General features: G+C 37.8%; 2 protein-coding genes across 2 annotated transcripts in view; one reads left to right on the top strand and one right to left on the bottom strand.

Moving 5' to 3' along the window:
- The window catches only part of CMSS1 (cms1 ribosomal small subunit homolog), a 398,583-nt gene that overhangs the window by 106,921 nt on the left and 266,458 nt on the right, over positions 1-25,204 (top strand). The window lies entirely within an intron of this gene.
- Positions 1-25,204, bottom strand: part of LOC120245093 (filamin A-interacting protein 1-like) — a 132,155-nt gene that overhangs the window by 96,084 nt on the left and 10,867 nt on the right. Inside the window, exon 4 of the mRNA XM_039251963.1 lies at positions 16,453-16,631. Coding sequence (XP_039107894.1) covers positions 16,453-16,631 — 179 coding nt within the window. The remainder of the gene's footprint in view (positions 1-16,452; positions 16,632-25,204) is intronic.

The following is a 25,204-nucleotide window of genomic DNA, read 5'->3' as shown; positions in this document are numbered from 1 at the left end:
CCTCTCAGGCAGGGATGGGCGTGGCGTGATCCAATGCCTCAGGCGGGAGCTCTGCCTCGGCGGTTGTGGGGAGGAGAGTGACGGTGCTCCAGTCCCTTCTCGAAGCAAGCGCTGCTCCTCACTCTTTTGGGGGTGTAAACTCCCCGTACCAGGGGCGCAGCCGAAGTTGGTTGCACTCTTCAACGCAGGGCAGTTCCAATCTCCAAATCCCCGTCTGTGCGACCCGCTGAAGTTGCCTTAGACACGGCTTCCCAGGCAACCCCCTCGGGCAATTCCAGGCTCCCTGCCGAGCTCTGGGAGCGGAGTCAGAATCGCTGCTTCCTTCTCTGGGTCGGGCTGGCGCGCATGGGCGGGGGCTTGCCCGCAGGGTGTTCTAAGCCGGAGTCCGGTTAGAAGGCTCTCTCAGTGGATTCTGCATCTTTTTTCTCCCAATCTCTCAGGTTTTGTAAGGTTTCCAATGTCTTCGGATCTTTTCTGTGTGATGTATGGGCGCGAGTGCAAGTACGGAGCTCCTTACTTCTCCGCCATCTTGCCCTCTCTCTAATTTTAGTAGATTTCTTAATGGATTTCTTAGGATCCAATTATTAGTATTATCATTGTATTGGTTTAATTTCCAAAGCAAAAGACTGTCTGGAGATTATCTTTCTTAAAAGGCAAAGCATTAGTTTTATTTTGTAGGATTCTACATTAGCTATTTTATCTGTGCCTGTATTGAAGTTTTATGACGATTTTATGTGCTACTTTACATGTTTATATCTTCTTTCTTACTTTGATATTTTGCAGACAAACTTTATTTCATCTATTAACTGTGTTAGCATATCAAAACTTATCTGTTAAAATCTATAGTCTTATTATAAAATTTAGAGTAGTTTAGAAAAGAAAAAAGTTACCTATATTATTTTCTCTGAAAGAAGAAAGTGGCTATAAATGGACAGTGACTGGCAGGTTCATAATAGTTTACCTTTTATTTTGCTTTATTTCTGATTCTCTATAAAATATCTTGAAGCTATATGGAGTTCATGGATCATGTCTTGTTCACCTCAGTGGCAGTACCCTTTCCAAATAAGCATCATCCCTTGTTTGGGGAAGCATAAAGAAAGCATATGTCATCTTTGCGTTTAGAATTGTGCTACTTTGATTCTTCAGGGATCATTTTGTTCGTTTCATCAAGCAACTGCTGCAGATAAGTGTAAATTTCTTTTGAACTGCAGGAGCTGCTGCTCTTGGATCAAATTCCTGTTTCTGTTGCCTTTACAGCCCTGTTCTGCTAGATCTGCAGCCTCTGGGGAAGGTGCTAACAAGTACATGGGTGGGATCTATAAACCTAACTCTGGAAGTGTCTCAGTGCTAAACCCCCCCCCCCCCATCGCCACTGCAGCCTTCTATGATGTCTTCAGGGTCTGCATAGACTTCTTTCCTTTCGGGTTTTTGGTCCTCATTTTTCAAAGAACAAAAAACACAAAGTTACCAATGGCTAACTTATTTCTGGAAGTAAACTGGAATTCAGAATCATCTGAAGTCATTGAGAACCAATTCCCTGAACAATATTTAATAGCAAAAAACCCAAAAAATAGAAAAGGAATATAATCTAATGTCCATATATGGGGCCTGGATAAATGAACTGTAGCTATAAAATGAAATAATATGCAGCCACTTTTTGAAAAAGGAATATATCATGATCTCCTTCACGAACTGCTGATATAAGGCTTACAATAAGTTTTTTAGAAAAATGCACAGGAAGCTGTTAACTGTGGATTACTTTGGGGAGTAGGAAGTGAAGTGAAAAGGTTTTAATTTTCATTTTATTCTTTTCTGTTCTTTTAAATTATCTATTTTCATGTGTTATTATTTGTTCACTTACTATTTTTAGCTATTTCAAACATTTGTATAAAAGTAGAGATAATAGGATAATGAACTCCCATGTGTTCCTCATGCAGCTTCAATAAAGAGTATCAGCTCTTAGCCAGTCTTGTTTCTTCTGCACCACCCTGCTGAAGCGTAGCAGAATATACTACTCCAAAATATGCCTCTTTGGCATAAGGATTATTTTGAGTTGATTATTTTGAAAAACAGCAGATGCAGAAGCTCTGAAAACAAGAGTAGAGTTAACCTTTTGTAAGTGAAATTTACATTTATGGAGGAACTCTATTTGTAAGGGTATCTCCCTCTCAGTACCAGCAAGAGAAGGATGACTAAATCACTAGAGAATCTTATCAGTGGAGAAGGCACCAACTTCTAGTAACTTCCCATAATTAACTTCCCCTCCCCAAACTCACCTGTCTTTCCTTTTTGCTGAAGATGGTATTTAAGGTACTAGCTTAGTCATCTCATTAGAGTTACTCATTTGCCCTGCGTATTCCCCATGTATATACATGAGGTATGCATGTTAATAATATTCAGTTTTGTTCTTCTCTTTTTAACCAGTCTTTCATTACAGGGGGTCTCAGCCAAGAATGCAGGATAGAGGGGAAATAACTTTTTCCTCCCCTTCACTATGCCCCCTACTCCAGATTATTCTGAAGCAAATTCCAAACATTCTATCATTTCTTCTTAAAATATTTTCAGACTATATTTCTGAAACATAAGATTTTTTAAAATATACATCACATCACCATTAACACACATTAGAAATAATTCCTTCCTATTGTGAAATAGTCCAGTGTTCAAATTTTCCTGATTTTCTCCACCCCTTTCTATAGTGTCTTCAAATCAAGATTCAAATAAGATCATGCATTGCACTTTATGGAAATGTCTAAATTTCTTTTAACTTAGAAATTTCCCCTTGGGAAATACAAATCAAAACCACACTGAGATACCACCTCACGCCAGTCAGAGTGGCTAAAATGAGCAAATCAGAGAACTCTAGATGCTGGTGAGGATGTGGAGAAACGGACACCCTCTTACACTATTGGTGGGAATGTAAACTGGTGCAGCCCCTCTGGAAAACAGTGTGGAGGTTCCTCAGAAAATTAACAATAGAACTCCCCTATGACCCAGCAATAGCACTGCTAGGAATTTACCCAATGGATACAGTATTGCTGATGCATAGGTGCACATGTACCCCAATGTTCATAGCAGCACTCTCCACAATAGCTAAAACATGGATAGAGCCTAAGTGTCCATCAACAGACGAATGGATCAAGAAGATGTGGTTTATCTATATTATGGAATATTACATGGCAATGAGAAATAATGAAATCTGTCCATGTGTAGCAACATGGATGGACCTTGAGGGTGTTATGCTGAGTGAAATAAGTCAGGCAGAGAAGGACAAATACCATATGTTTGCACATATAGGAGGATTAGGAGGAACTTAATGGAGGACCGTGGGAGAGAAGAAAGGGGTAAATGTGGGGGAGAAGGAAAGGGACAAGCCATGAGAGACTCTTGTATGTTGAGAACAAACTGAGAACTGATGGGTGTGGGGGGGGAGGGGGGAGATGGGCACAGAGGAGGGCATTTGTGGGGATGAGCACTGGGTGTTACATGGAAACCAACTTGATAATAAACTATTGGTAAAAAAAAAAAAAAAAATTCCCCTTGGTATTTTATCCTTGCACATATTCACATTATTTATTAATGGAACTAGGTCATTTCTTACACAGAATTCTCAGAGTTGATTTTGCTGGTTACACCCCTGTGTTTTCATTTTATTGTGTTTTTTTCATATATATTTACATACATTTATATATATTTTTTTCATTTTGAAGGAATTTAATGTTTCTGTATTCATTCAGCCATGTAGAAAAGGTGGAAGGAAGTTCATATCTATGGATCAATATAAAAACATTTAGAAGCACAGAGATGAATAACATTTCTATTCTTGCCATCAAAGAGTAAGGGACCTTTGGAGAGAGGTCTCCACTAAAACCAACAGCTCCTTTGAAGTCCCTATAGCTCCTGCTACCAATTACAGTGCTCATGTTAGTGACTATGTTTGGAGAGAGTTATACATTTATTTATCCTGTAAATACCAATTGGACACTCTCTGTAAGGGGTTAGGGCTACAAAGATAAACAAAACGTGTCTGCTCTTGTGGAGCTTACATACAAGTGTGTGAGTGGGGAAGGGAAGTGGGGAAGAGAAAACAAACAAGAAGCCATGATAAACCGGCTTGTTCATCTCATCTGCACTTCCTAGTGAAGTGTCCAGTACTTATCCTCTTATTCACCACACACCATCTGTTATAGGGCACAAAGAATATCTGTCCTCTTTCCTTGTCACACATATCCTGTTCTCCAGAGCTGGACTTCTCCAGTCTGGCATCTTCATTTCTGGATCAACTGTGTCATAGGGCCTGTTTCTTATTTACTGGTGATACTGAAATGATTTTTCGGAAAGCTCACTAGAGGGACTTGCCCCTCACAGGTTTTTAAGATCTCCACCATTCCCTATTTGCAAAGACCTGGCCTGCGCCTCATTTACCTTACCCTGCTTGCATTTGATGTTGAGGGCTGCCCCTGTCTTACCCTTTTATATTTCAGATATATTTTAGATGAAAATAATTATTAGTGAATGTAGCATCTGTGAGGAAGTCTGAATGGGCTATTATCAATTTAATAAAAAAGAATTTAAACATTGTTTCTGAAACATTTTGGAGTAAGGATTCATCTGGATTGTCTGGTCGTATTGTTTATACTCCCTCCACATCCCCATCTTTGATATATATCTGAAGCACAAAGAAACTAACCACCTTTTTTTGGATCCTTTGCATGATTTGGTGGGTTATGAGGGCTAAGCTGTGGTGCAAGAAAAGTTCGTTATGAGACCACAAGTCCCCTTGGATTCCTAAGGTTTTTTTCTGGAGCTGAAAGTGGGAACTAAGTGATTGCCCTGCATGTTTCCTAACAAACACAATAAAATCTGTCTGAAAAATACAGGCCTGTTTAGAGGAGACAGGGAAGCATGTTTCAAGATTAAACTCTTCCAGTTTAGAATTCAGTTCCTGCCATCCAAAGGTTTTTTGGGATGAAGTTTTATCTGATTTTCTCTGCTTTGTTACTGTTGAGGCATGACTCACTTAGAATTCAACACAGAATTAAGGAGTGATTTTTTTTTCTTCCAAGATTTTTACTATTCTATGCCTCTTTGTTTATTGATAAAAATCTTAGCCCTCAAATTAATGGTGAGAATAAGCCACTGAATACTTCTGCATGAAGAAGCCACAGGAGTCCTCCATCTGTGTCTCCACAAATAAACACATTAAAAGACCATTCATTTAATTTAAATGTTGTCCTAATGCTCAATGCAATCATGTTTGAAAGTATGGCTATAGAACAACTGGCGTGTTCTTGAGCAGATTATTAGCTTGAGTTTTGATTTGTTAACGTATTTGTTTAGAAAAAGAGTAATTTGACATAAAAGCAAATGACAGATGTGTTCCACAGGGAAATGTTTTTCTTATTATTATTTACCATTTATAGTGGGTCCTCACTATTGACACCACAGGTAAATATTCAGTTTTGAGATCTCTGATATCTTTGAAGGGTATGTTCACTGAATAGTGTTGTGGCAGCCATATGTGATTCTCTCTATTTTTCCTTTACTATATGTATTCCAGCATTTGTTATGGCATCACATGCCTTGAATGTCATTTTTACTTAGAACAAAAAAAAAAAATGAATGCTATAAAGTGACAAAACTGTAAATTGGAAATTACTTATTTTTAAGAAAACACATACTCATCCTCATAAATTCTGCTCACATGCTTGTTCTGAAACATCTTCTGAAGATATACAAATTACTTGTTCTCCAGGCATCTCAGATATTTTAAGCTGTTACTGGGAAATTTGTTGAAATAAATGGGAAAGTGCTGTGGGCCTAAATGTATGTGCATGATAAATAGGAAACGTGAGGAAGTGAGAATTGGCAAGTATGAACTGAGTTAAATTAGAGAAATTGGTATGAAATTCTCACACATTCCAACTGAATTTTTCGAGGTGGAATTTGACAAAGTGAATTTTGGATTCTGGAATGTTAAACAAATCAAAATTGTTAGGACCATTTAAGGTGAGTGCTGTTAAGTGTAATAAACTTTTGTTGAGTCTGTCATGTGGTGAGGAAGGTGAGCTAGCATCCTGAATTTGGATTCTAATTGGTGTGGAATTGTATGGAGAGAGGAAGACTCAGACCTTTTAGAGAAGAAACAGAAGCAGTCTTTAAAAGATCAGTGATGTTAGGCAATCAGAACCTGAATTTGATAGGGGAAGAGGAAATATACTGAAATTATATTGACAACAGCAAAATACTCTTTAAGAAAATGTTCAGATTATGTTTTTGATGATATGTTAGAATATTTTTCTTCAGAAGTAACAAATCTCTAAAATCAAAGCCCAACCCAAGTCAGTGGGAAAGTCTGAATCATGTTACTAACATCCACTTTACATACTTTTTAACATCATATCACATTTAAAATAAAGTCAGATTCAAGATTAGTCCCAAGCAAAATTATAAAGTGAGAAATGGGTACTCTCTTTCATTACTAGTAATAGTATAAATAATCTATTTGTGAAGCACAAATTAGCTACAGGTTTTAAAATCCTTAAATGGTTCATAACTTTTAACCCACATCTAAGGATTTATTATTCTAAGGCTACAATTAAGAAGGTGTAAAAATTAATTGGAGTATGAGGCAACGCATCATAGTGTTCCTTATAAACGTGAAAAAGTGGAAGGAATCTAAATGCCCACATAAGGAATTTGTTAAATAAATTATATCTGTATGATACAGTAGAATTCATACTTTTTTTTAAATTTTTTTTAATGTTTTATTTATTTCTAGGAGAGAGAGAGAGAGAGACAGCGTGAGCAGAGGAGGGTCAGAGAGAGAGGGAGTCACAGACTGAAACAGGCTCCAGGCTCTGAGCTGGCAGTCAGCACAGAGCCCGACGCGGGGCTCGAACCCACGAACCATGAGATCATGACCTAAGCGAAAGTCGGACTAAGCCACCCAGACGCCCTGAATTCATACTCGTAAACATTGTGGTATAGAAGAGTATTTGGTGATTTAGGAGAATGTTTATGATGTTTTTGTTAGTGAATAGAAATAGGATACAAAAACTGTACAAACTACGAATTGAGAGAGTTAAAATCCCCTTTTAGGATCATTTCTTTCACTTCTCCATGCTCTGGACCCTACAGGAGGAACCGTGAACAAAACAAATGTAGGCTCCCTAATGTGACAGTGGGAATATTTGGCTTTTCACAATCATTTTAGGCCAGAAGATGTGATTAGTATGGAGATCTTGTGACATTGGCAGGCCAGAGGAGCCGTGGAATCTTTTGGTGCCCTTAAAAACTGCCATATTGTATGAGTCTTAATTTTGCATATGTGGTAGACTGTGCTCTTTATAATACTGTTGCATTAATGTTTCTGTTTTTTCTAAGTAAAATTGATTTCCAAAAGAAGGAAATAGGTCTCCTTGGATTAAAAGAAAAAAATCATTGAACACTATAGTGCTCAGCTCAGTGTTACATTGTTAGATCATTAGGATGTTTAGCAATATCTCTACTCTGAAGGAAATAAGATACAGCCAGCCCTAGAGAATGATCCCTTTTTTGTGCCGCCTCTGTATTCTCTGTTGTCATCATACCTGTAACACATTGGACTTGTTTTTATGTCTGTCTCTTCTATACAGAAGGCTATGCCCCTTGAAAGCTCCTGTTCATCATCACATCCTTACCACCCAGTATGGGGTCTAATTAAATGCCTTCCTGACAGTCCAAAAAATGCTCATTTTGGCTCTGAGTATGTAAATAAACTACTTTAAAGAAAGCCAAATTTGATGAAAGATGCTAATGCTTACTGAATGCTTTCTGTAGCACTTTCTATACATTTTATAGTTTAGCAGTTGCAAGACCCTATGAGGTCCGTATCATTTTTTAATGGATGGTGAAACAGATTAAATAGATTAAGTACTTTGTTCAAGGTCAGATAGCTAGTGAGAAGATGGGACCATGGCTGAAACTTTTGTTATCCTAACTCCAGAGTCTATTTTTTTTTAACCCCTAATACCCTCCACCCTTCCAAGAAAATGCTTTTTTTTTGTGCAGTGATGTTTACTTCTAATTTACTCATCATTTATGCTAGGCATCTGCATCCTCATAGCCGGCCAAAACTCTTTGGCTTTATCTTCTTATGAGAGGATAATACACTTGCCTGGAAAATTGACCTGCAAGTTGCAAATTCAAGATACAGTTTCATTCTGATGTTCCACCTTTCCATTTAAGAGGCAAAAACTTCCATTTTGACGTGGTGTAATGACTCTTCTTTCTCTTTGTATTTTATAGTCAGATGAAACAGAAGTTTAAGGTTGAAACATTGAGTTTGTTGGCTTCCTGTTTTTTTTTTTTTTTTAACATTTATTCATTTATGAGAGAGAGAGTGCGAGTGGGGGGGAGCGAGTGTGGCAGAGAGAGAGGGAGACACAGAATCCCGAAGCAGGCTTCAGGCTTTGAGCTGTCAGAACAAAGCCTGACAAGGGATTTGAACCCACGAGCACTGAGATCATGACTTGAGTGGAAGTCAGATGCTTAACCAACTGAGCCACCCAGGCGCCCCTTTGACTTCCTATTCTAAACTGTTAAATTAGTAACTGTGAATTGGGAGGATGTGTTTATCCAGTGCTTACTGTATGTCCTCCATTTTCCTAGAGCTGTGCTGACTGTTGGATAATTACAGTCTTTAATATTCTTTTTGTTTGACCTTCCATATTGTTGCAACAGTAGTGTCAGTACCACAGAATGAACTTTTAAATGTTCTGTGTATCATTTACAGAATACTTGTGAGTGTCTTGTCCTTTGAACTGTATTATCACTAAGTCTTGAATTACTTTTGGACCTCCCACAACACCAAGCATAAAACTCGAGTATATAGTAAAAATTCTAGGGAGAACAGCACCAAATATGTTATCAGGAGAGCTAGCTTCTGGTCTGGCTCACTACTATTTAGCAACAAGATTTTGTGCTTTCTTAGTTAGGACTTGATGGGCCTCACTTTTCTCAACTCAAAAATCAGAAGGTTGGTCTTTTCTAGCTTAAATTCAGGAATCAGAGACCTTTGTAATTTTTTATTTTTTTTTTGCAGTTATTTGATTGATCGGTTCTTTGTAGCAGCATTCACAGGAATACGAAGGTCATAATTGACCTGGATTTACAAAGATGAATATGTGACATTCGAGAAGCAATAGGGTGTACCTAAATATATATATTCTTTAAGAATGGAAATGCAGGGGCACCTGGGTGGCTCAGCTGGTTGAATGTCCAACTTCAGTTCAGGTCATGATCTCACAGTTTATGGGTTTGAGCCCCACTTCAGGCTCTGTTCTTCAGAGCCTGGAGCTTGCTTCGGATTCTGTTTCTCTCTCTCTCTCTCTCTCTCTCTCTCTCTCTCTCTCTCTCACACACACACACACACACACACACACAAACATTTAAAAATTTTAAAAAAAGAATGTAAATACAGACTTAGATTTGAAGTTGGTAGAGGTACTATCATTCTCACTGACCTCCTTCAATAGTCTGAGAGTCATAGACTTAAAGTAAAAGATACTTATTTATAACAATCACATAAGCACAGACTTTTAGATCTGAAAGAGACATACATATCATATGGTCTGTCCTGTTTGTCTTATATACAAGATTAGAGAAATGGAATTTGCCCAAAGTTACATAGTAACTACAGATCTAGTCGGCAGACCAGAGTCCCCTATCTCCAAATTCCTGGTTCATCCCTTACTGTGTTTGTTAGGTTTCCTCTTTGACTGCTTTTTAACATCTGTAGTATTCTTTTGTGAGCAATAAATTCACTAATCATTATACATCCAGATACACACCCAACATTATTTGTTATAATTTGGCGCAGCTTTCTGGGAAAGAAAAGCAATCAAAATACAGTGTCATTACTATACCTGAATTTTGACCTCTGTATGAAATGGTGTTATATGAAAAACACTGAATTGTGCAGCTAAAAGGTATGATTTTGTGACATACATTGAAAGCTAAGTTATGGCGTATAGTCCTAAATTGTTTTTGGTAGCTTTATGAGGTAATTAATCTTGCATCCCTACCTACCCAGATCCTATGTTAGATCTGGGACATATGGACAGTAGGCTGATCACATTGTGATTCTCTATATAGTTAGGATACTGAAATAAATGTTTGTAGCAGGTCTCCGTTTTGTTCTGAAAAAGAACTGGAACCCATGACAAAGGTCAAATGGAGATTTGGCATCTATTTCACTACTTGCAAGACATAGTCTCGAGAATATGTAATACATATAACTCCTTGCCAGAAAACTGAAAGGAAATGATTGCATTTGAGTACAATGTATTCTGCAACAATAGTTCAGTGTGCATGAAATTTAAAACTGCTGGCTTTCTAAATATGATTTTTTAAAAGTAGACTTAGTTTATTTTTTAAAACATTGTGCCCATTGTGTCATACTTTATGGGATAGTCTTAAAAGCTGAGATTTAAGACCAAAGAAACTAAAAATCCTAATGGCAATAGTTGCAAGATATTGAATTTTCCAGTAAAGTACTCTAGTTTAATGTGTTTGTTGATTTCTCCTGAATGTTCTATTTTCATGAGCATTTCATGGGATTATGCCATTTTATCATAATGGTGCCTTTTTTCCCCTACCCATCATGATCTCATAGTGCCTGAGAATCATCAGTATCAAGTCTTAAACTCTGCAGTGGTGTCTCTGTTTTATACATGCACAAATTAGTCAGGGTTTTATATAGGTGGACACCACATCTACCTCCTTCACCTAGTATCTTCTACAGGACCTGGCCTGTATGTAACAGACATTTAATTAATCTTGGTGGTTTTTTTTTTTTTTTTTTGAATGAATAAAGGAATGAATGCATGCAGTGCTAACTAGCTAACTAGTTTAATTTTTTAAAGATATAAATTAATATATTCATGCATTAATAATATATTTGAGGAAATAGCCAAAGCCTCTAGAAAGATTTGATATTTTTAACAAAAGCCTTTAAAAGTAGTCAAATTCAGGGACACCTGGCTGGCTTACTTGGAGGAATGTGATTCTTGATCTTGGGGTCCTGAGTTCAAGCCCCATGTTGAGAGTAAAGATTACTTAAATGAACTTTTAAAAAGTACCCTCAGGGGACACCTGGGTGGCTCAGTTGGTTAAGCGTTGGACTTTGGCTCAGGTCATGATCTCACAGTTCGTGGGTTCGAGTCCCACATTAGACTATGTGCTGATGGCTCAGAGCCTGGAGCCTGCTTTCAATTCTGTGTCTCCCCCTCTCTCTCTCTGTTCCTCCCCTGTTCATTCTGTCTCTCAAAAATAAAGTTAAAATTAAAAAAAAAAAAGTACCCTCAGTTAACAGGCAAGTCAATATGGCTCAGTTTTTTAGTCACTTGTCTGATGCCAGTCTGCAAAATAGGTCTTTCATAGTAGAGAAAGGTTGATGATGGAAATTTTTCTTGATAAAGTTCCTTCAGCCAAAGGAGAGGTAGAAGTTCTTTGTTCTTTACTAAAACCTGAACACCAAAAGACTTAGCCTAAGGTGTGGTCAAGGCAGCTACCCTTGAGTCTGGGTGGGTCCCTGGTGACTTTCCTTCATAGGTCTCTGCCGACTGAGCCACTGTTCTATCTAGTAACATTGGGCAGGTCAGAAACAAGAAGTTAATGCTACCTGTGACTCCTTCCTATGTGGCTTTTGAGAAGCTACCATTTGAACTGCTTTATAAAGTTGAGTATCAATGCTAATCTATTTGACCAAGATATTATGAAAAGTAATTTAAGGCTTTAAACAAAAAATCTAAGTTTGAAGCCACATTTTTATACAGATTTGTCATAACAATATTTGTTTCCCACTTTAGGGGTTACTTCATGGCCCGAAATACAGTAATACATATGATTAATATACATGGTTTGTTTTGTGTTCTAAAAAAGAATGCATGGTTTCAAAAGGAAACCTTTTTTTTCTTCACAGCCTTTTTCCCCACTGAAAAAAAGGAAAAAGAAATTATGCAAGCCTTTTTGAAGGTACAGACAAATTTGGCATTTCACTTATGGGAAAATTTTGCAAAACTGTACTGACTAAAAGTGATTTTTGTTTTGGCTTTCCTGTGAAGCCATCCAGAAAGGTCAAAAATTACTGGCATTGCTTTTGTATGAAACATTTCACATAGACTCCACTTGTAATTCAGCCAAGTACGTAATTCAGGTCATTGGTGACACACATATCCACACATTGGAGCTGGTCAGTGAACAGAAAGTAGTCATGAAATGTGGATATAATATTACCTTATGGATAGACCAAAGTGTACAGATTACAGCAAAGGAAACTTTGCATTAACATGCTTGGGAAAGGTTCTGAGCTGATCCGTGCCCCCACCCTCCCTCAGTGGGAAAGCCAATTGTTTACTGATTAAGACAAAGACATCACTTGGCAAACATTTTGGCCTAAACTCTGTCTGACATCAGTCTCCTTTAGGGTTTTCCACATAAAACAAATTCTCCAAAGAAAACACAGAAATTGAACCTAAATTTGAAATTCATTATTATACCTTTTAAGGTCTCTGACTTATCTCAATCATGTATTTCTTCATTTTTATTTTATTTCCAAGTAGATATTATCCAACATTAACAAGCACTAAAAATTTACAGTGGCTTTTTCAGAGTTTCAGTCAGATAGTCCTTTATAGTTATCCTCACCCCAGCTCCCTTTTTATGGGGGTTATGATATCTTTCTTTGTTTCTGTCCTGAGGGTCACTGATTTGGGAGTGGCTTACATCACTTTGAGGAAGGAAGTAAACATTATTCTTTGACCCCTTAAGACAAGTTCGTCTTGCTTTTGTGAAGAGTGGCTGTGTCCTCAGAGGAGGAAGTGTCCTCAGAGAAGGAAGTACTCTCACTAAAGTTAGAAGGACTCAGTGATGTTGCTCGTGTTTTGTCACTGAGGAATGAAACAAAGGAGTGGTATTTCACTTGTATGTAAGTCCCTCCTCTGTATGTATTTACCAGAAATTATTAGAGTTTTCCCCACTTTCTGTTTTGTTAGATGGGTTTCATTTAATATGTTGATGCACATGGCCTTCAAGCAGGTAGAAGTCCTGAGGCCCATGGTCTCCCTTTTGGAAGCAGGAGAGCAGGGAGGACCGATGCCACCAGAGTGCCAGGATATGGGAGTTGTGTTGCTGGGGGGCTAAGCAGGGGAAGAACTGTCTGCATTATCATGTGAGTTGAAAATATGTTTAACATTCTCCTACCCAAAGAGTTCCATCTGGAAGCTGTTCCTTTCTGGAAGCAAACAGAAATAGGTGAATATTCTCATATCTTCTGGAATGGCTGCTACACAGAGAATGAGAGTCACCCCAGTCACTTTTTCCTATTTTTTGGTAGTGGTGTATTCACTTTCATTATTCTTTAAGACAGAGAAACTTTGTGTTCTAAGGCTTAAAATATATGATCTTTTAAATTCTTCCTCTTAAACCCCTTCTATATATGTAGAAATGTCATTCTTAATATATTGATTCCATGGTGTACAATTTACATTGATCTCACTGTTTCCTTTTCATCTAGCACATGGCCTTTATTCCCACTGAATTTTTGTTCTCATTTCTCAGTGTTGTTCTCTCTGTTCTCTTGTGGTTTAAATAATCTTCATCATCTGCCTCCCAGGATTTCAGTGTTAAACTTCTCCTAAGCCTTCCACCAGAAGATAGTTGAGATACAACAGTGAATTTTAAAACCATACCTCAGACAGCCCTCCACATTCCTATCCTAAATCTGCATCATCCTGCCTTTTCTGTTGATGCGGGAAGCCCCCTGGGCAAGGACAGGCAGTGCGTCTTTGTTCTGTGTCAGGCAGCACTCTAACCATGGTCAATACATTTTCATAGTAATGAAAGATGAAAGGAAGTATCTGTGTTCAGCAAGTTAGTGCCAAATAAGTGTGGAGGCCAAATGAGGCCACGGGTGCCAAACCACAGGGGTTCGAAATAATATTTAATATAACATTGTCTCATTGAATAACAACTCTTATATTGTAATGTCTGAGTCAAATCTTCCTTTGGTGCCAGACTTCTCCGTACTCTTTTTATCTTTCCCTCAAGATATTTCAAGTTCGTGAGGGGCAAGGAAACAAGACCCCCTTTCTATATAGTGAGTAGGAGATAAACCTCCTGATGAACGTGGAAACAAAGTAAATGGGTGTAAGGGCCATGGATTCTCTGGGAATCTGACCAAATGTCTACGATGAAGTGTACTGAAAAAAAAAAGAAAGTTTGCCATTAACCTAGCTATTATATAACTTCAGTTACTTGGCTGAAATATGAATTGTAAGTAGTTAGATAAAGCAACAGAGACTATTAATGTTTTAGAAAAGGGAGCTCATAAGTATCATAAGTAATTATATTTTTCTGTGATTGTTAGAATACAACATCATGAAGTATGCATGTAAAAAATAAAGTGAAGTGACAGTTTGGTAAAAATTTGATATTACAAAGATTAGTTATTTCCTGCCTTTGTATTATTGATTGTCCTTTCCATTTCAAATGGAGGTTCATACTTTCTAAGGTGATTCAGAACAGAGGGTCAAAATGGAGCAAAATAATCTACCCTTCATATGGTTATAAAATGTTTACCAACCAATCGCTCCATTTTTGCAGCCAAACTTCTCACACTTTAAGCTTCTACATTCTCATTTCTTATTTATTTGTCAAAGCATTGTGATTTGGCTTCTGCCTTCACTATTTTATTAAAAGAGCTCATTAAGTTTTCCACTGTTTTCCTAGTTGCCAAATCCTGGGACATTTCCTTTTTTGTATTTATATTATTTGGTGCTATTTGACTGCTCATTCTTTCTTTAAAGTCTGTCTTTGCTTGGTTTCTTTGCTTTCTTTCTCTTCTGGTTCTTCTAACCCTCTACCATTCTTTCTGATCTTCCTTTCTTGACCCCTTTTGCTCCAGAAAACAGCCAAGCATTGAGTTTTTCTAGAGTTCTCTTCTCAGAATTTTCTCTCCTCACCACACCAGCACTCATAGCTTCAGCTTTCACCAGCCCAATCCTTCCAGACATGCATCTCCAACTGTATATTGTCTACTTAGATATATCATTCTCCCCACTGGACATCAGCATACACCAGGTACCTCATACTCAACGTGTCTAAAACAGCACCTGCTCCTACTTTTGAACCATTTCCTTCACCAAAATCCTGCAACAACAAAAACCTGTGCACCATTTCTACATTTTGTACCGGGGTGAATAGCCAGGAGTGCTTCTCAAAACTCCCTGTATTTCAGGGCACCTGGGTGGCTCATTCAGCTAAGTCAGACTCTTGATACCGGCTCAGGTTGTGATCTTGATGTTGTGAGATCGAGCCCCATGTGGGGCTCCACGCTGAGCACAGAGCCTGCTTGGGATTCTCTCCCACTCTCTCTTCTTCTCCCCCACTGTGTGTGTACGCACACAGTCTCCCTCTAAATAAATAAATAAATAAATAAATAAACAAACATTAAAATAAAAAAACACTCAGGACACCTGGGTGGCTCCGTTGGTTAAGCATCTGACTTACTTCGGCTCAGGTCATGATCTCACAGTTGGTGAGTTCAAGCCCCGCATTAGACTACATACTGACAGGTCAGAGCCTGGAGCCTGCTTCAGAATCTGTGTCTCCCTCTCTCTCTGCCCTTCCCCCGCTTGCACTCTGTCTTTCAAAAATAAAATTAAAACATTTTTTAAAAAAATTTTAAAAAGCCTCTATGTATTTCTTCCTCTGCTCTCCAGTCTCATTAGTCATTCACTAGTATTGACTACACATCATAAGTATTTCTTGTTCACACCCTGATCTCTCTGACCCAATCAATAACCATGGGGATATATACCCTCTCCCAGTCTAAAGCTCTTATCTTTACTCCCTGATTCCTTAATGGTTCTTTAAGAAAGCATATCTAATCAACTCATGCTTCTCACAGATTATCATTTACCCCTTATTGTGAACAATATAAAATCCAACTGCTTGTGGCTTGTGGCTAGCCTTTCCTTTTCAAATCCTGCAATTGCACCTTTATGCTGTAGCCATGTTTGCAGAAAGCTTGAGTTCCCTCACTGTTCGTACTATTTTCTTACCTCTATGCTGTGACACATATTTTTGCCCCTGCCTTGTCTATAGTTTCCATTTTGCCTAGACCCTTGTTACCTCCTCTGTGCAGCTTTCACAGGGCACTCCATTGCAGAATTAGGTGCCCAGCATTTATGTTTCCACAGTTTTTATCACAGCTGATTATTCTTGCATTATATTGAAATTATCTTTAAACATATCCTTTTCCTCATTCTGGACCATGAAAACTTTCAGAGCAGAAACTGCATCCTATGCATCTTTGTATTCCTGTATCCCTGGTATAATGCTGAGTCCATAGTGAGAGGCTGTACGAGTTTGCAGAGTGGATCATTGTCTTGTCCAAAGAGGCCTTACCTTTCACATTCCTGTTCTAGTAAGCTTATGAACTCATCACTCTTCTCCATGTATTCTTTATGTTTTCTCTTTTCTTCCTCCAACTCCAGTATGGTTTGCCTATGAGATTTTTCTGCCATTAAAAGCTGTTCCAGGATTCGTCTATGAGATTCTCTATGTTTTTCCATGACTTTGTCCAACTACAAAAATAAAATGCATTTAATAATGTGTTAACTGCAAATCCTTCATAATACTGCCATCTTTCATTCACTCTTTTAGAAATGTCTAAGTTCTGGGGTGCCTGGGTAGCTCAGTAGGTTAAGCATCTGACTTTGGCTCAGGTCATGATCTCACGGTTCATGGGTTTGAGCCCCATGTTGAGCTCTGTGTTGATAGCTCAGAGCCTGTAGCCTGCTTCAGATTCTGTGTCACCCTCTCTCTCTTCCCCTCCCCCACTCATGCTCTCTCTCTCTCTCTCTCTCTCTCTCTCTCTTTCTCTCAAAAATAAACAAACATAAAATTAAAAAAAAAAAGAAATGTCTAAGTTTTGCCTAATTAATTTGGCAATGGGTTTCTAGTATTTTTGTTTGGTTTTTATCATTACTCTATTAATTGATACTTATTGTTGCATTTCAATACAAATGTAATCTTTTTACTGTCATTGTTTTTTTGTTTTTTTTCTCAAATAGAATAATTGGTGACTCTAGATATCAGAATAACTTCCCCAAACCCATTTCTTTTTAAAATTTTTTGTTTATTTTTTAGAGAGGGAGAGAGAGTATGAATGTGGGAGAGGCAGACACAGAATGCAAATCAGGCTCCAGGCTCTGAGCTGTCAGCACAGAGCCTGACGTGGGGCTTGAACTCATGAACTGTGAGATCATGAACTGAGCTGAAGTTGGACACTTAACCGACTGAGCCACCCAGGTGCCCCCCCCAAACCCATTTTCTAACACTTCCTCCTATCTCCAGAAAAACTTTGTCAGAGGAATGATGTAAAGAAATCCTTGGATAATGTTTGATTCTAAGGCAGCCTAGCTGCTTTCCTGCCCCAGCTCTCCCTTGTAGTAGGCCTGTGGGATCTTGTGGTCCATTATTCATTGAATTTTGTATCAGGGTGTTTACATATTTTAAAAATTCTTGTTAATTCTGTGTTGGTTCTGAAGTGTTAATGTGAACAAATGTTAACACCAAGTCCTTTCTGGTGTCTGTAGCCTTCTTACAGCTCTGTTATAAAATGATCACCCTATTCCTGATTTATGTGTTTGTCTTCCCTACTAGACTAACTCACTAAACACAGGGCCTAATCGATTTTTTAAAAATTCATAACATCGGGGCGCCTGGGTGGCTTAGTCGGTTAAGCATCCAACTTTCGCTTAGGTCATGATCTCGCGGTTCGTGGGTTCGGGCCCTGCATCGGGCTCTGTGCTGACTGCCAGCTCAGAGCCTGGAGCCTGTTTCAGTCTGTGACTCCCTCTCTCTCTGACCCTCCCCTGCTCACGCTGTCTCTCTCTCTCTTCTAGAAATAAATAAAACATTAAAAAAAAAATTCATAACATTTACATCAAAATGAATGAAATCTTGCCATTTGCAACAACATTGATAGGTCTAGAAAGTAAAATGCTAAGCAAAATAAGTTAGAGAAAGACAAATACCATATGATTTCACTCCTGTGGAATTTAAGAAACAAAACAAATTTAAAAAGGGAAAAATAAAAAGAGACAAACCAGGAAACAAAGTCTTAACTATAGAAAACAGAGGGTTACCAGATGGGAGGTGGTTAGGGAAGGGATGAGTGGAATAGGTGAAGGGGATAGTGATTACACTTTTCTTGATAAGTTCTGAATAATATATGAAACTGTTGGGTAACTGTATTGTACACATGAAACTAATATAGTACTGTATGTTAACTACACTGGAATTAAAAAATTTTTTAAAGATTCTTAGCATCTAGCAATGCCTTCCTTATAGTAGGTATCCAGGATATGTTTACAGATTGAAAATGAAACAAGCAAGCAAGGAATCAAGGGGAAAAAAAATAACACAAAGCAAGGAGACTGATTAATACAGAAGTGGCTCAGGATCTTTAGCCAGTGATAAATTAAGATCCAATTAAGATTATGTTTTGGGGAATGCCTGGGTGGCTCAGTCAGTTAAGCATCTAGCTCTGGATTTTGGCTCAGGTCATCATCCTAGTGTAGTGGGATCATCCAGGCTCTGCAATGACCCTGGAGCTTGCTTAAGATTCTCTCTCTATCTGTCTTTCTGTCTCTCTCTCTCCCCTCCACCCCTCTCCCTCACTCGCTTATTCTCGCTCTCACTCTCTCTCTAAAACAAAACGAAAAAGAATATGGTTTAGAAAGCATGTGACTTTCTAGAGTAAATAGTAGGTACTATAATTGGAAATATTGGTTGATTTTGCCCTCTGCCTTTATCATAAAATATTGAAACTTTGTGATTCTGAATTTGAAGCCAATTTTTAAATTGTACATTTTAATTGTACATCTTTAAAAAGCATGTAGACGACTAGGAATCCAAGGCACAAAATGGTCAAGTTATTTCAGAAAAAGACTAGAACAAAGGTATACCAGCGTACAGAACCCAACTAATTCCCTTGGACCTATAAACGCTCAGGCTGGTTGTCTAGTTTTCTAATATAAGTTTATGAGGTGCTTTAACACACACTCACAGAATACTTCATTATGCCAAACAGGTGTTGATGATTTTTAATAAATATAGCTAGTCCTTTTGTGGAAGCTGAAATTGCTAAGTTGTATTGCCTGCTGGCAGAGTCACTGTTAACTAATGACCATCTTCTGAGAGGCAGGTTGTGGTGTTAATTTGCCTTGAATCTCAAGCCACAACAGCCCTCTGAAAACTTCTTACAGTTCTCCAAACATCAAAGTGGATTGTAAAGGAATATTTAAATTAAATGCTTTTAGAATTTGAGAGTGAAATAGTGATAGGATCAGCATTACTTTAGGAAAATTGTCAATTGAGTTAGAAAAATATTTAGCTTAGGGGCACCTGGGTGGCTCAGTCAGTCAAGCATCTGACTCTTGATCTCTGCTTAGGTCGTGATCCCATGGTTCGTGGGATCAAGCCCTGCATCGGGTTCTGTGCTGATAGTGAGGAGCCTGCTTGGGATTCTCTCCCCCACCCCCACCCCCCGCCTCTCCCCTGCTCACACATGCTTTCTCTCTCTCTCTCCCTCTCAAAATAAACAAACTTTTAAAAAAGACCATTCAGTTTAGTTTGTTACAAGATTGGCCCTAGAATAAATAAATAATTATTGTATGTATTTAGTAAGACATAAATGAATGACTGAGGCTTTCTTGAGTGTAAGAAAAACCTCTTTCCTTTGATAACTTATATGGACTTCGGTATTAAACTTTATTCAACCCAACGAGAAAAAGTAGAAGGCTTATTCACTCCACTGTTGTTTTCTATTATGTTTTTTCTTCCTTATATAGTTTGTTTGAAGGGAAAGCTGGAAAGAATCATTGTCCTTATTGCATGGTCTTTTAGCCTCACCCTCATCCATCTTGTCCTCATCAGCGACAGCATGATCTTCCACCAGTGCAATTACGCCACTCTCCTATTCAGAGCAGCCAAAAGGTATTTTGCCATCTGGCCTTCTGACACTTCAGCCCCATTCTCACTTTTTACCTTCCCATCTTTCTTACCCAGCCTTTAGCCACAATGGACTTCAGTCAATTCTTAGAACACACCGTGGTGCTTTAAGACTTTTTTTCAGTGCCGAGACCTAGAAACCTTTTTCACCTTGCACCCAAAACTTGTCTTGTTTTTCCTATGTTGCTTTCTCTAATCCCTCCTGAGTAGAATTGTTTGTTCCTTCATATCAGTGAGATGCCCAATACTCTGGGGTTTTCCTTGTATCATATTCCATAACTGTTGAAGGATGGCTTCAACTTACTACACGTTGTTCAGTGCAGCCACTAAGGAGCTTATGTTTGTCAACAGCAGTAATTGCAAAGCTATCAAATTGACCTTTCAGAGTGGAAGCTCCCAAAGAAAAGAGACACTGATTCCAGAGATCTTTTAGCTTACAGTTGAAGTTTTATTCTGTGTCTTCATTTCTCTATGCCTAGAATGCTTCTTGGAAAATACCCAGTGGTTCTCAATTCAGTTTCTAATACATTCCTCATGTAATGATGGACCTCATCCTTCCTGAACTTATTACATTTCCCATTACCTGTGTGTGTGAGCTTAGCTAAGCCACTTACCCATTTTGTACTTCAGGTTCTTTACTTATAAATTAAGTGGATGAACTTCTAAGATCAATTCTAGTGCCACAATTTTCTCAAGACAGAAAGTGTTTTTTAACTGTCTGTTATGCTATATGTACTAAAGTACTGTGGTAGTTGCTATGGGGAATATAAGAGAAGTTTGAAGTCTCAGTGGGTATACTCTTACTTGGAAGATAAGACACACACAAAACAGGATCAGTATAAGGTGGTACATTGTTAAGTACAAAGGACTACTAGAGAACCATTGCCCCTTTTTTCTTTATCCCTACTTGCAGATTGAATAAAACCAGGAGAAAAAAAAACAGGAAGACTTATCTATCATTTCAGAGAGTTCCTAGGGCAAAATGATTGAAAAGTTGGCTGCTTAATGCTTACTGTGCAATGGCAAGCTTTCTACTTATCATTTTAGCCTCCCTGATGTTGTGTCCTACCCCTAGCCCAGCAACGTACCCAAAACTTAAAGCTTACTTCTAAAGGAGGTTCAACATTGGCAGTGTTTTTCAAAGTGTGGCAGGGTGACCTCCTGCCTCACATAAATCATCCTGAGAGTTTATTAAAAATGTGGATGTCTGTGTCTCCAGAGGCAAGGGAAACAAAAGCAAAAATGAACTATTGGGATCTGATCAAGATAAAAAGCTTCTGCACAGCAAAGGAAACAATCAGCAAAACTAAAAGGCAACCCACGGAATTGGAGAAGACTTTTGCAAATGACGTATCAGATAAAGGGTTAGTACCCAAAATCTGTAAAGAGCATATCAAGCTCAACACTGAAAGAACAAATAATCCAATGAAAAAATGGGCAAAAGACATGAACAGACACTTTTCCAAAGAAGATATCCAGATGGCTAACAGACACATAAAAGATGTTCAACATCACTTATCATCAGGCAAATTCAAATCAAAACCAAAATGAGATAACCACCTCACACTTGTCAGAATGGCTAAAATGAACAACTCAGACAACAACAAATGTTGGCAAGAATGTAGAGAAAAAGGAACCCTTTTGCACTGCTGGTGGGAATGCAAACTGGTGCAGCCACTCCGGAAAACAGTATGGGGCTTCCTCAAAAAATTGAAAATAGTACTACCCTATGTCTCAGCAATTGCACTACTAGGTATTTATCCAAAGGATACAAAACTGCTGATTCTAAAGATCACGTTCACCCCAGTGTTTATGGAAACAGTATCAACAAATTATGGAAAGAGCCCAGATATCCATCGAATGATAAATGGATAAAGAAGATGTGGTATGTATATACAATGGAATATTAGTGATCCAAAAGAATGAAATTTTGCCATTTGCGACAACATGGATAGAACTAGAGTGTATTATGCTAAGTAAAATAAGTAAGAGAAAGCCAAATATCATGAATTCGCTCATGTGGAGTTTAAGAAACAAATCAGATGAACATAGGGAAAGGGAAGCAAAAATAAGGTAAAAAAAAGAGAGGGAGACAAACCATAAGAGACTCTTAATTACAGAGAAAAATCAGGGTTTGCTGATGGGGTGTTGGGTAGGGGGATGAGCTAAATGAGTGATGGGCATTAAGGAGGGCACTTGTTGGGATGAACGTTGAATGTTATATGTAAGTGATGAATCACTAAATTCTATTCCTGAATAAGTTTTTTTAAAATGTGGATGTCTGGGAGTACCTGAGTGGTCACTTGACTAAACATTCGACTCTTGAGTTTGGCTCAGGTCATGATCTCACAGTTCATGAGTTGGAGTCCCATGTTGGGTTCTGTGCTGACAGTGCACAGAGCCTGCTTGAGATTCTCTCTTTCTCCCCCTCTCTCTGCCCTTCCCCCTCTCAAAATAAATAAATAAACTTGATTTGAAAAAAGAAAACAACTTTATTTGTTATGGCACCAAAAAGAATAAAATACCTAGGAATAAACTTAACCAAGGAAGTGAAAAACCTCTACCCTGAAAACTATAAAACAATGATGAAAGAAATTGAAGATGACACAAACAAATGGAAAAATATTTCATGCTTATGGATTGGAAGAATTGATATAAAATGTTTATAGCATCAAAGCGATCCCTATCAAAATCCCAATAGCATTTTTCACAGAACTAGAATAAATCATTCTAAAATATTTATGGAACCATAAAAGACCCCAAATAACCACAGCAATTCAGAGAAAGAACAAAGCTGGAGATATGACAATTTCAGATTTCAAGATACACTGCAATGCTGTAGTAATCAAAATAGTATAGTAATACAGGCACAAACATAGACATAATAGATCAGTGGAACAGAATAGAGAGCCCAGAAATAAATCAGTACTTATTGGATCAATTAATCTATGACAAAGGAGACAATACCAGACAAAGAGAAAAAGACAGTTTCTTCAACAAATGGTGCTGGGAAAACTGGAGAGCTATATGCAAAAGAATGAAACTAGACCACTTTGTAACACTGTACATATGCATGCAATACACACACACACACACACACACACACACCTCAAAATGGATTGAAGACCTAAGTGTGAGACCTGAAACCATAAAACCCTTAGAAGAGAACACAAGCAGTAATTTCTTTGACATCAACTATAGCAACATTTTTCTAGATATGTCTTTTAAGGCAAGGGAAACAAAAACTATTGGGATTACATCAAAATAAAAAGCTTTTGCACAGTGAAGGAAAGCCTCAACAAAACAGGAAGGCAGTTTATTCAATGAGAGAAAATATTTACAAATGATATACTTGATAAGGGATGAATGTTCAAAATATTCAACTCAACACCCACCCCCAAAGACAATCACATTGAAAATAAATAAGCAGAGGACCAGAATAGACATTTTTCAAAAAAAAAAAGAAAACATTGAAATGATCAACAAACATATGAAAAGATGCTCAGCATCACTAATGAACTGAGAAATGCAAATCAAAACCACAGTGAGCTATCACTTTACACCTGTCAGGATGGCTAAAATCAAAAAGACAAGAATAATAACTGTTAACGAGGATGTAAAGAAAAAGGAACTCTTGTGCACTGCTGGTGGGAATGTAAATTGGTACGGATACTGTGGAATACAGCACAGAGCTTCCTCAAGAAATTGTAAATAGAAATACCATATGACTCAGTAAGTCCACTACTGGGAAAACAAACACAAATTCGGGAGAATGTATGCACCCCTATGTTTATTGAAGTATTGTTTACTATCCTTGGTAGCCAAGATATAGAAGCAGCCTAAGTGTCTATTGATAGATAAATGGATAAAGAAGGTATGGTATGTATAATATAAATGGAATATTATGCAGCCATAAGAAGTGCTGAGATTTTCATCATTTACAACAACATGGGATGGACCTGGAGGGTATTATGCTAAGAAGAATAAGTCAGACTGAGAAAGACAAATACCTTATGATTTCACTCATATGTGAAATCTAAAAAACAAAGCAAATGAATAAAAACCAGAATCAAACCTATAAATACAGAGAATAAACTGATGGTTGCCTGAGGGAGGGTGGTATGGAGATGAGCAAAAGGGATGAAGAGGAATGGGAGATATAGGCTTCCAGTTATGGAATGGATAAGGCATGGGAATAAAAGGCACAACGTAGGGATTATAGTCAACGATATTGTAATAGTGTTGTATGGTAACAGATGGTAGCTACACTTGTGCTGAGCATAGTATAACATAAGGAGATTTTGAATCACCCTGTTGTACACCAGAAACTAATGTAATATTGTGTGCCAACTATATTCAAATTTTTAAAAAATTATTTTAAAGACCTTTGGCTTTTTTCCATTTTTACTTAATCCTCCATCATGCTTTTCATGTCAGGTAGTTTTGGAAAAGCTAGGGATATTTTTGGGGTCTTACTAACAGGAAATGTATTTGTTTTCACAGGCACTTTTATGTATAGTCAAGCTACTGCTAGACATCTTGGTGTAGGATAGGCTTCCAGAAATTTTCTTGCTGGCCACTGTGCCACCTCACCCCGCCATTATCAAATAAAGATGAAAGTCCAGAGATTATATCCCAAAATGAATATGTCCTTTGGTTCCCAGCACTGGGAGCTTGTGGATTGAAGGAAGAAAGTTTCAAAATATATGGATCCAAAAGCCAGTCAGTCAGCGAAAATATCCCTTTCAGTTCCTGGCTTCAGAATTTCTACTTATAAGTGAGTTTTTTACTTCCATGTAACCCCATCCATGTATTGAAGAGTATGTTAGATAATTTAAAAATTTTGTGTACTTTTTGGTAATATAATTTCAAAAGATATGTAGTCCACAGTGTTACTGAAGTGGAATTTCTTTATGTTCTACATGACTATCCCATACTCTTCCTTTGGATCTTGGGTTCCCTGATTCTTTATCTTAATTTGATTTTCCATTATTCTCTCTGGTAGTGCTTTGTGGTTTTCACCATAGAAATCAATATTAGGTATAATTATATACTTACTTTCTGTCAGTCTCTTAGACATTAAACACACCAAAGAAAGGAAGCACAACTATTTTTATGCATCAACTCTTCAGTAAAAATT

Source organism: Hyaena hyaena, unplaced genomic scaffold (assembly GCF_003009895.1).
Source record: "Hyaena hyaena isolate Hyena2069 unplaced genomic scaffold, ASM300989v1 scaffold_407, whole genome shotgun sequence".
In the NCBI taxonomy this organism is placed as follows: Eukaryota; Metazoa; Chordata; class Mammalia; order Carnivora; family Hyaenidae; genus Hyaena; species Hyaena hyaena.
This window is presented reverse-complemented; position numbering and strand designations above follow the sequence as displayed.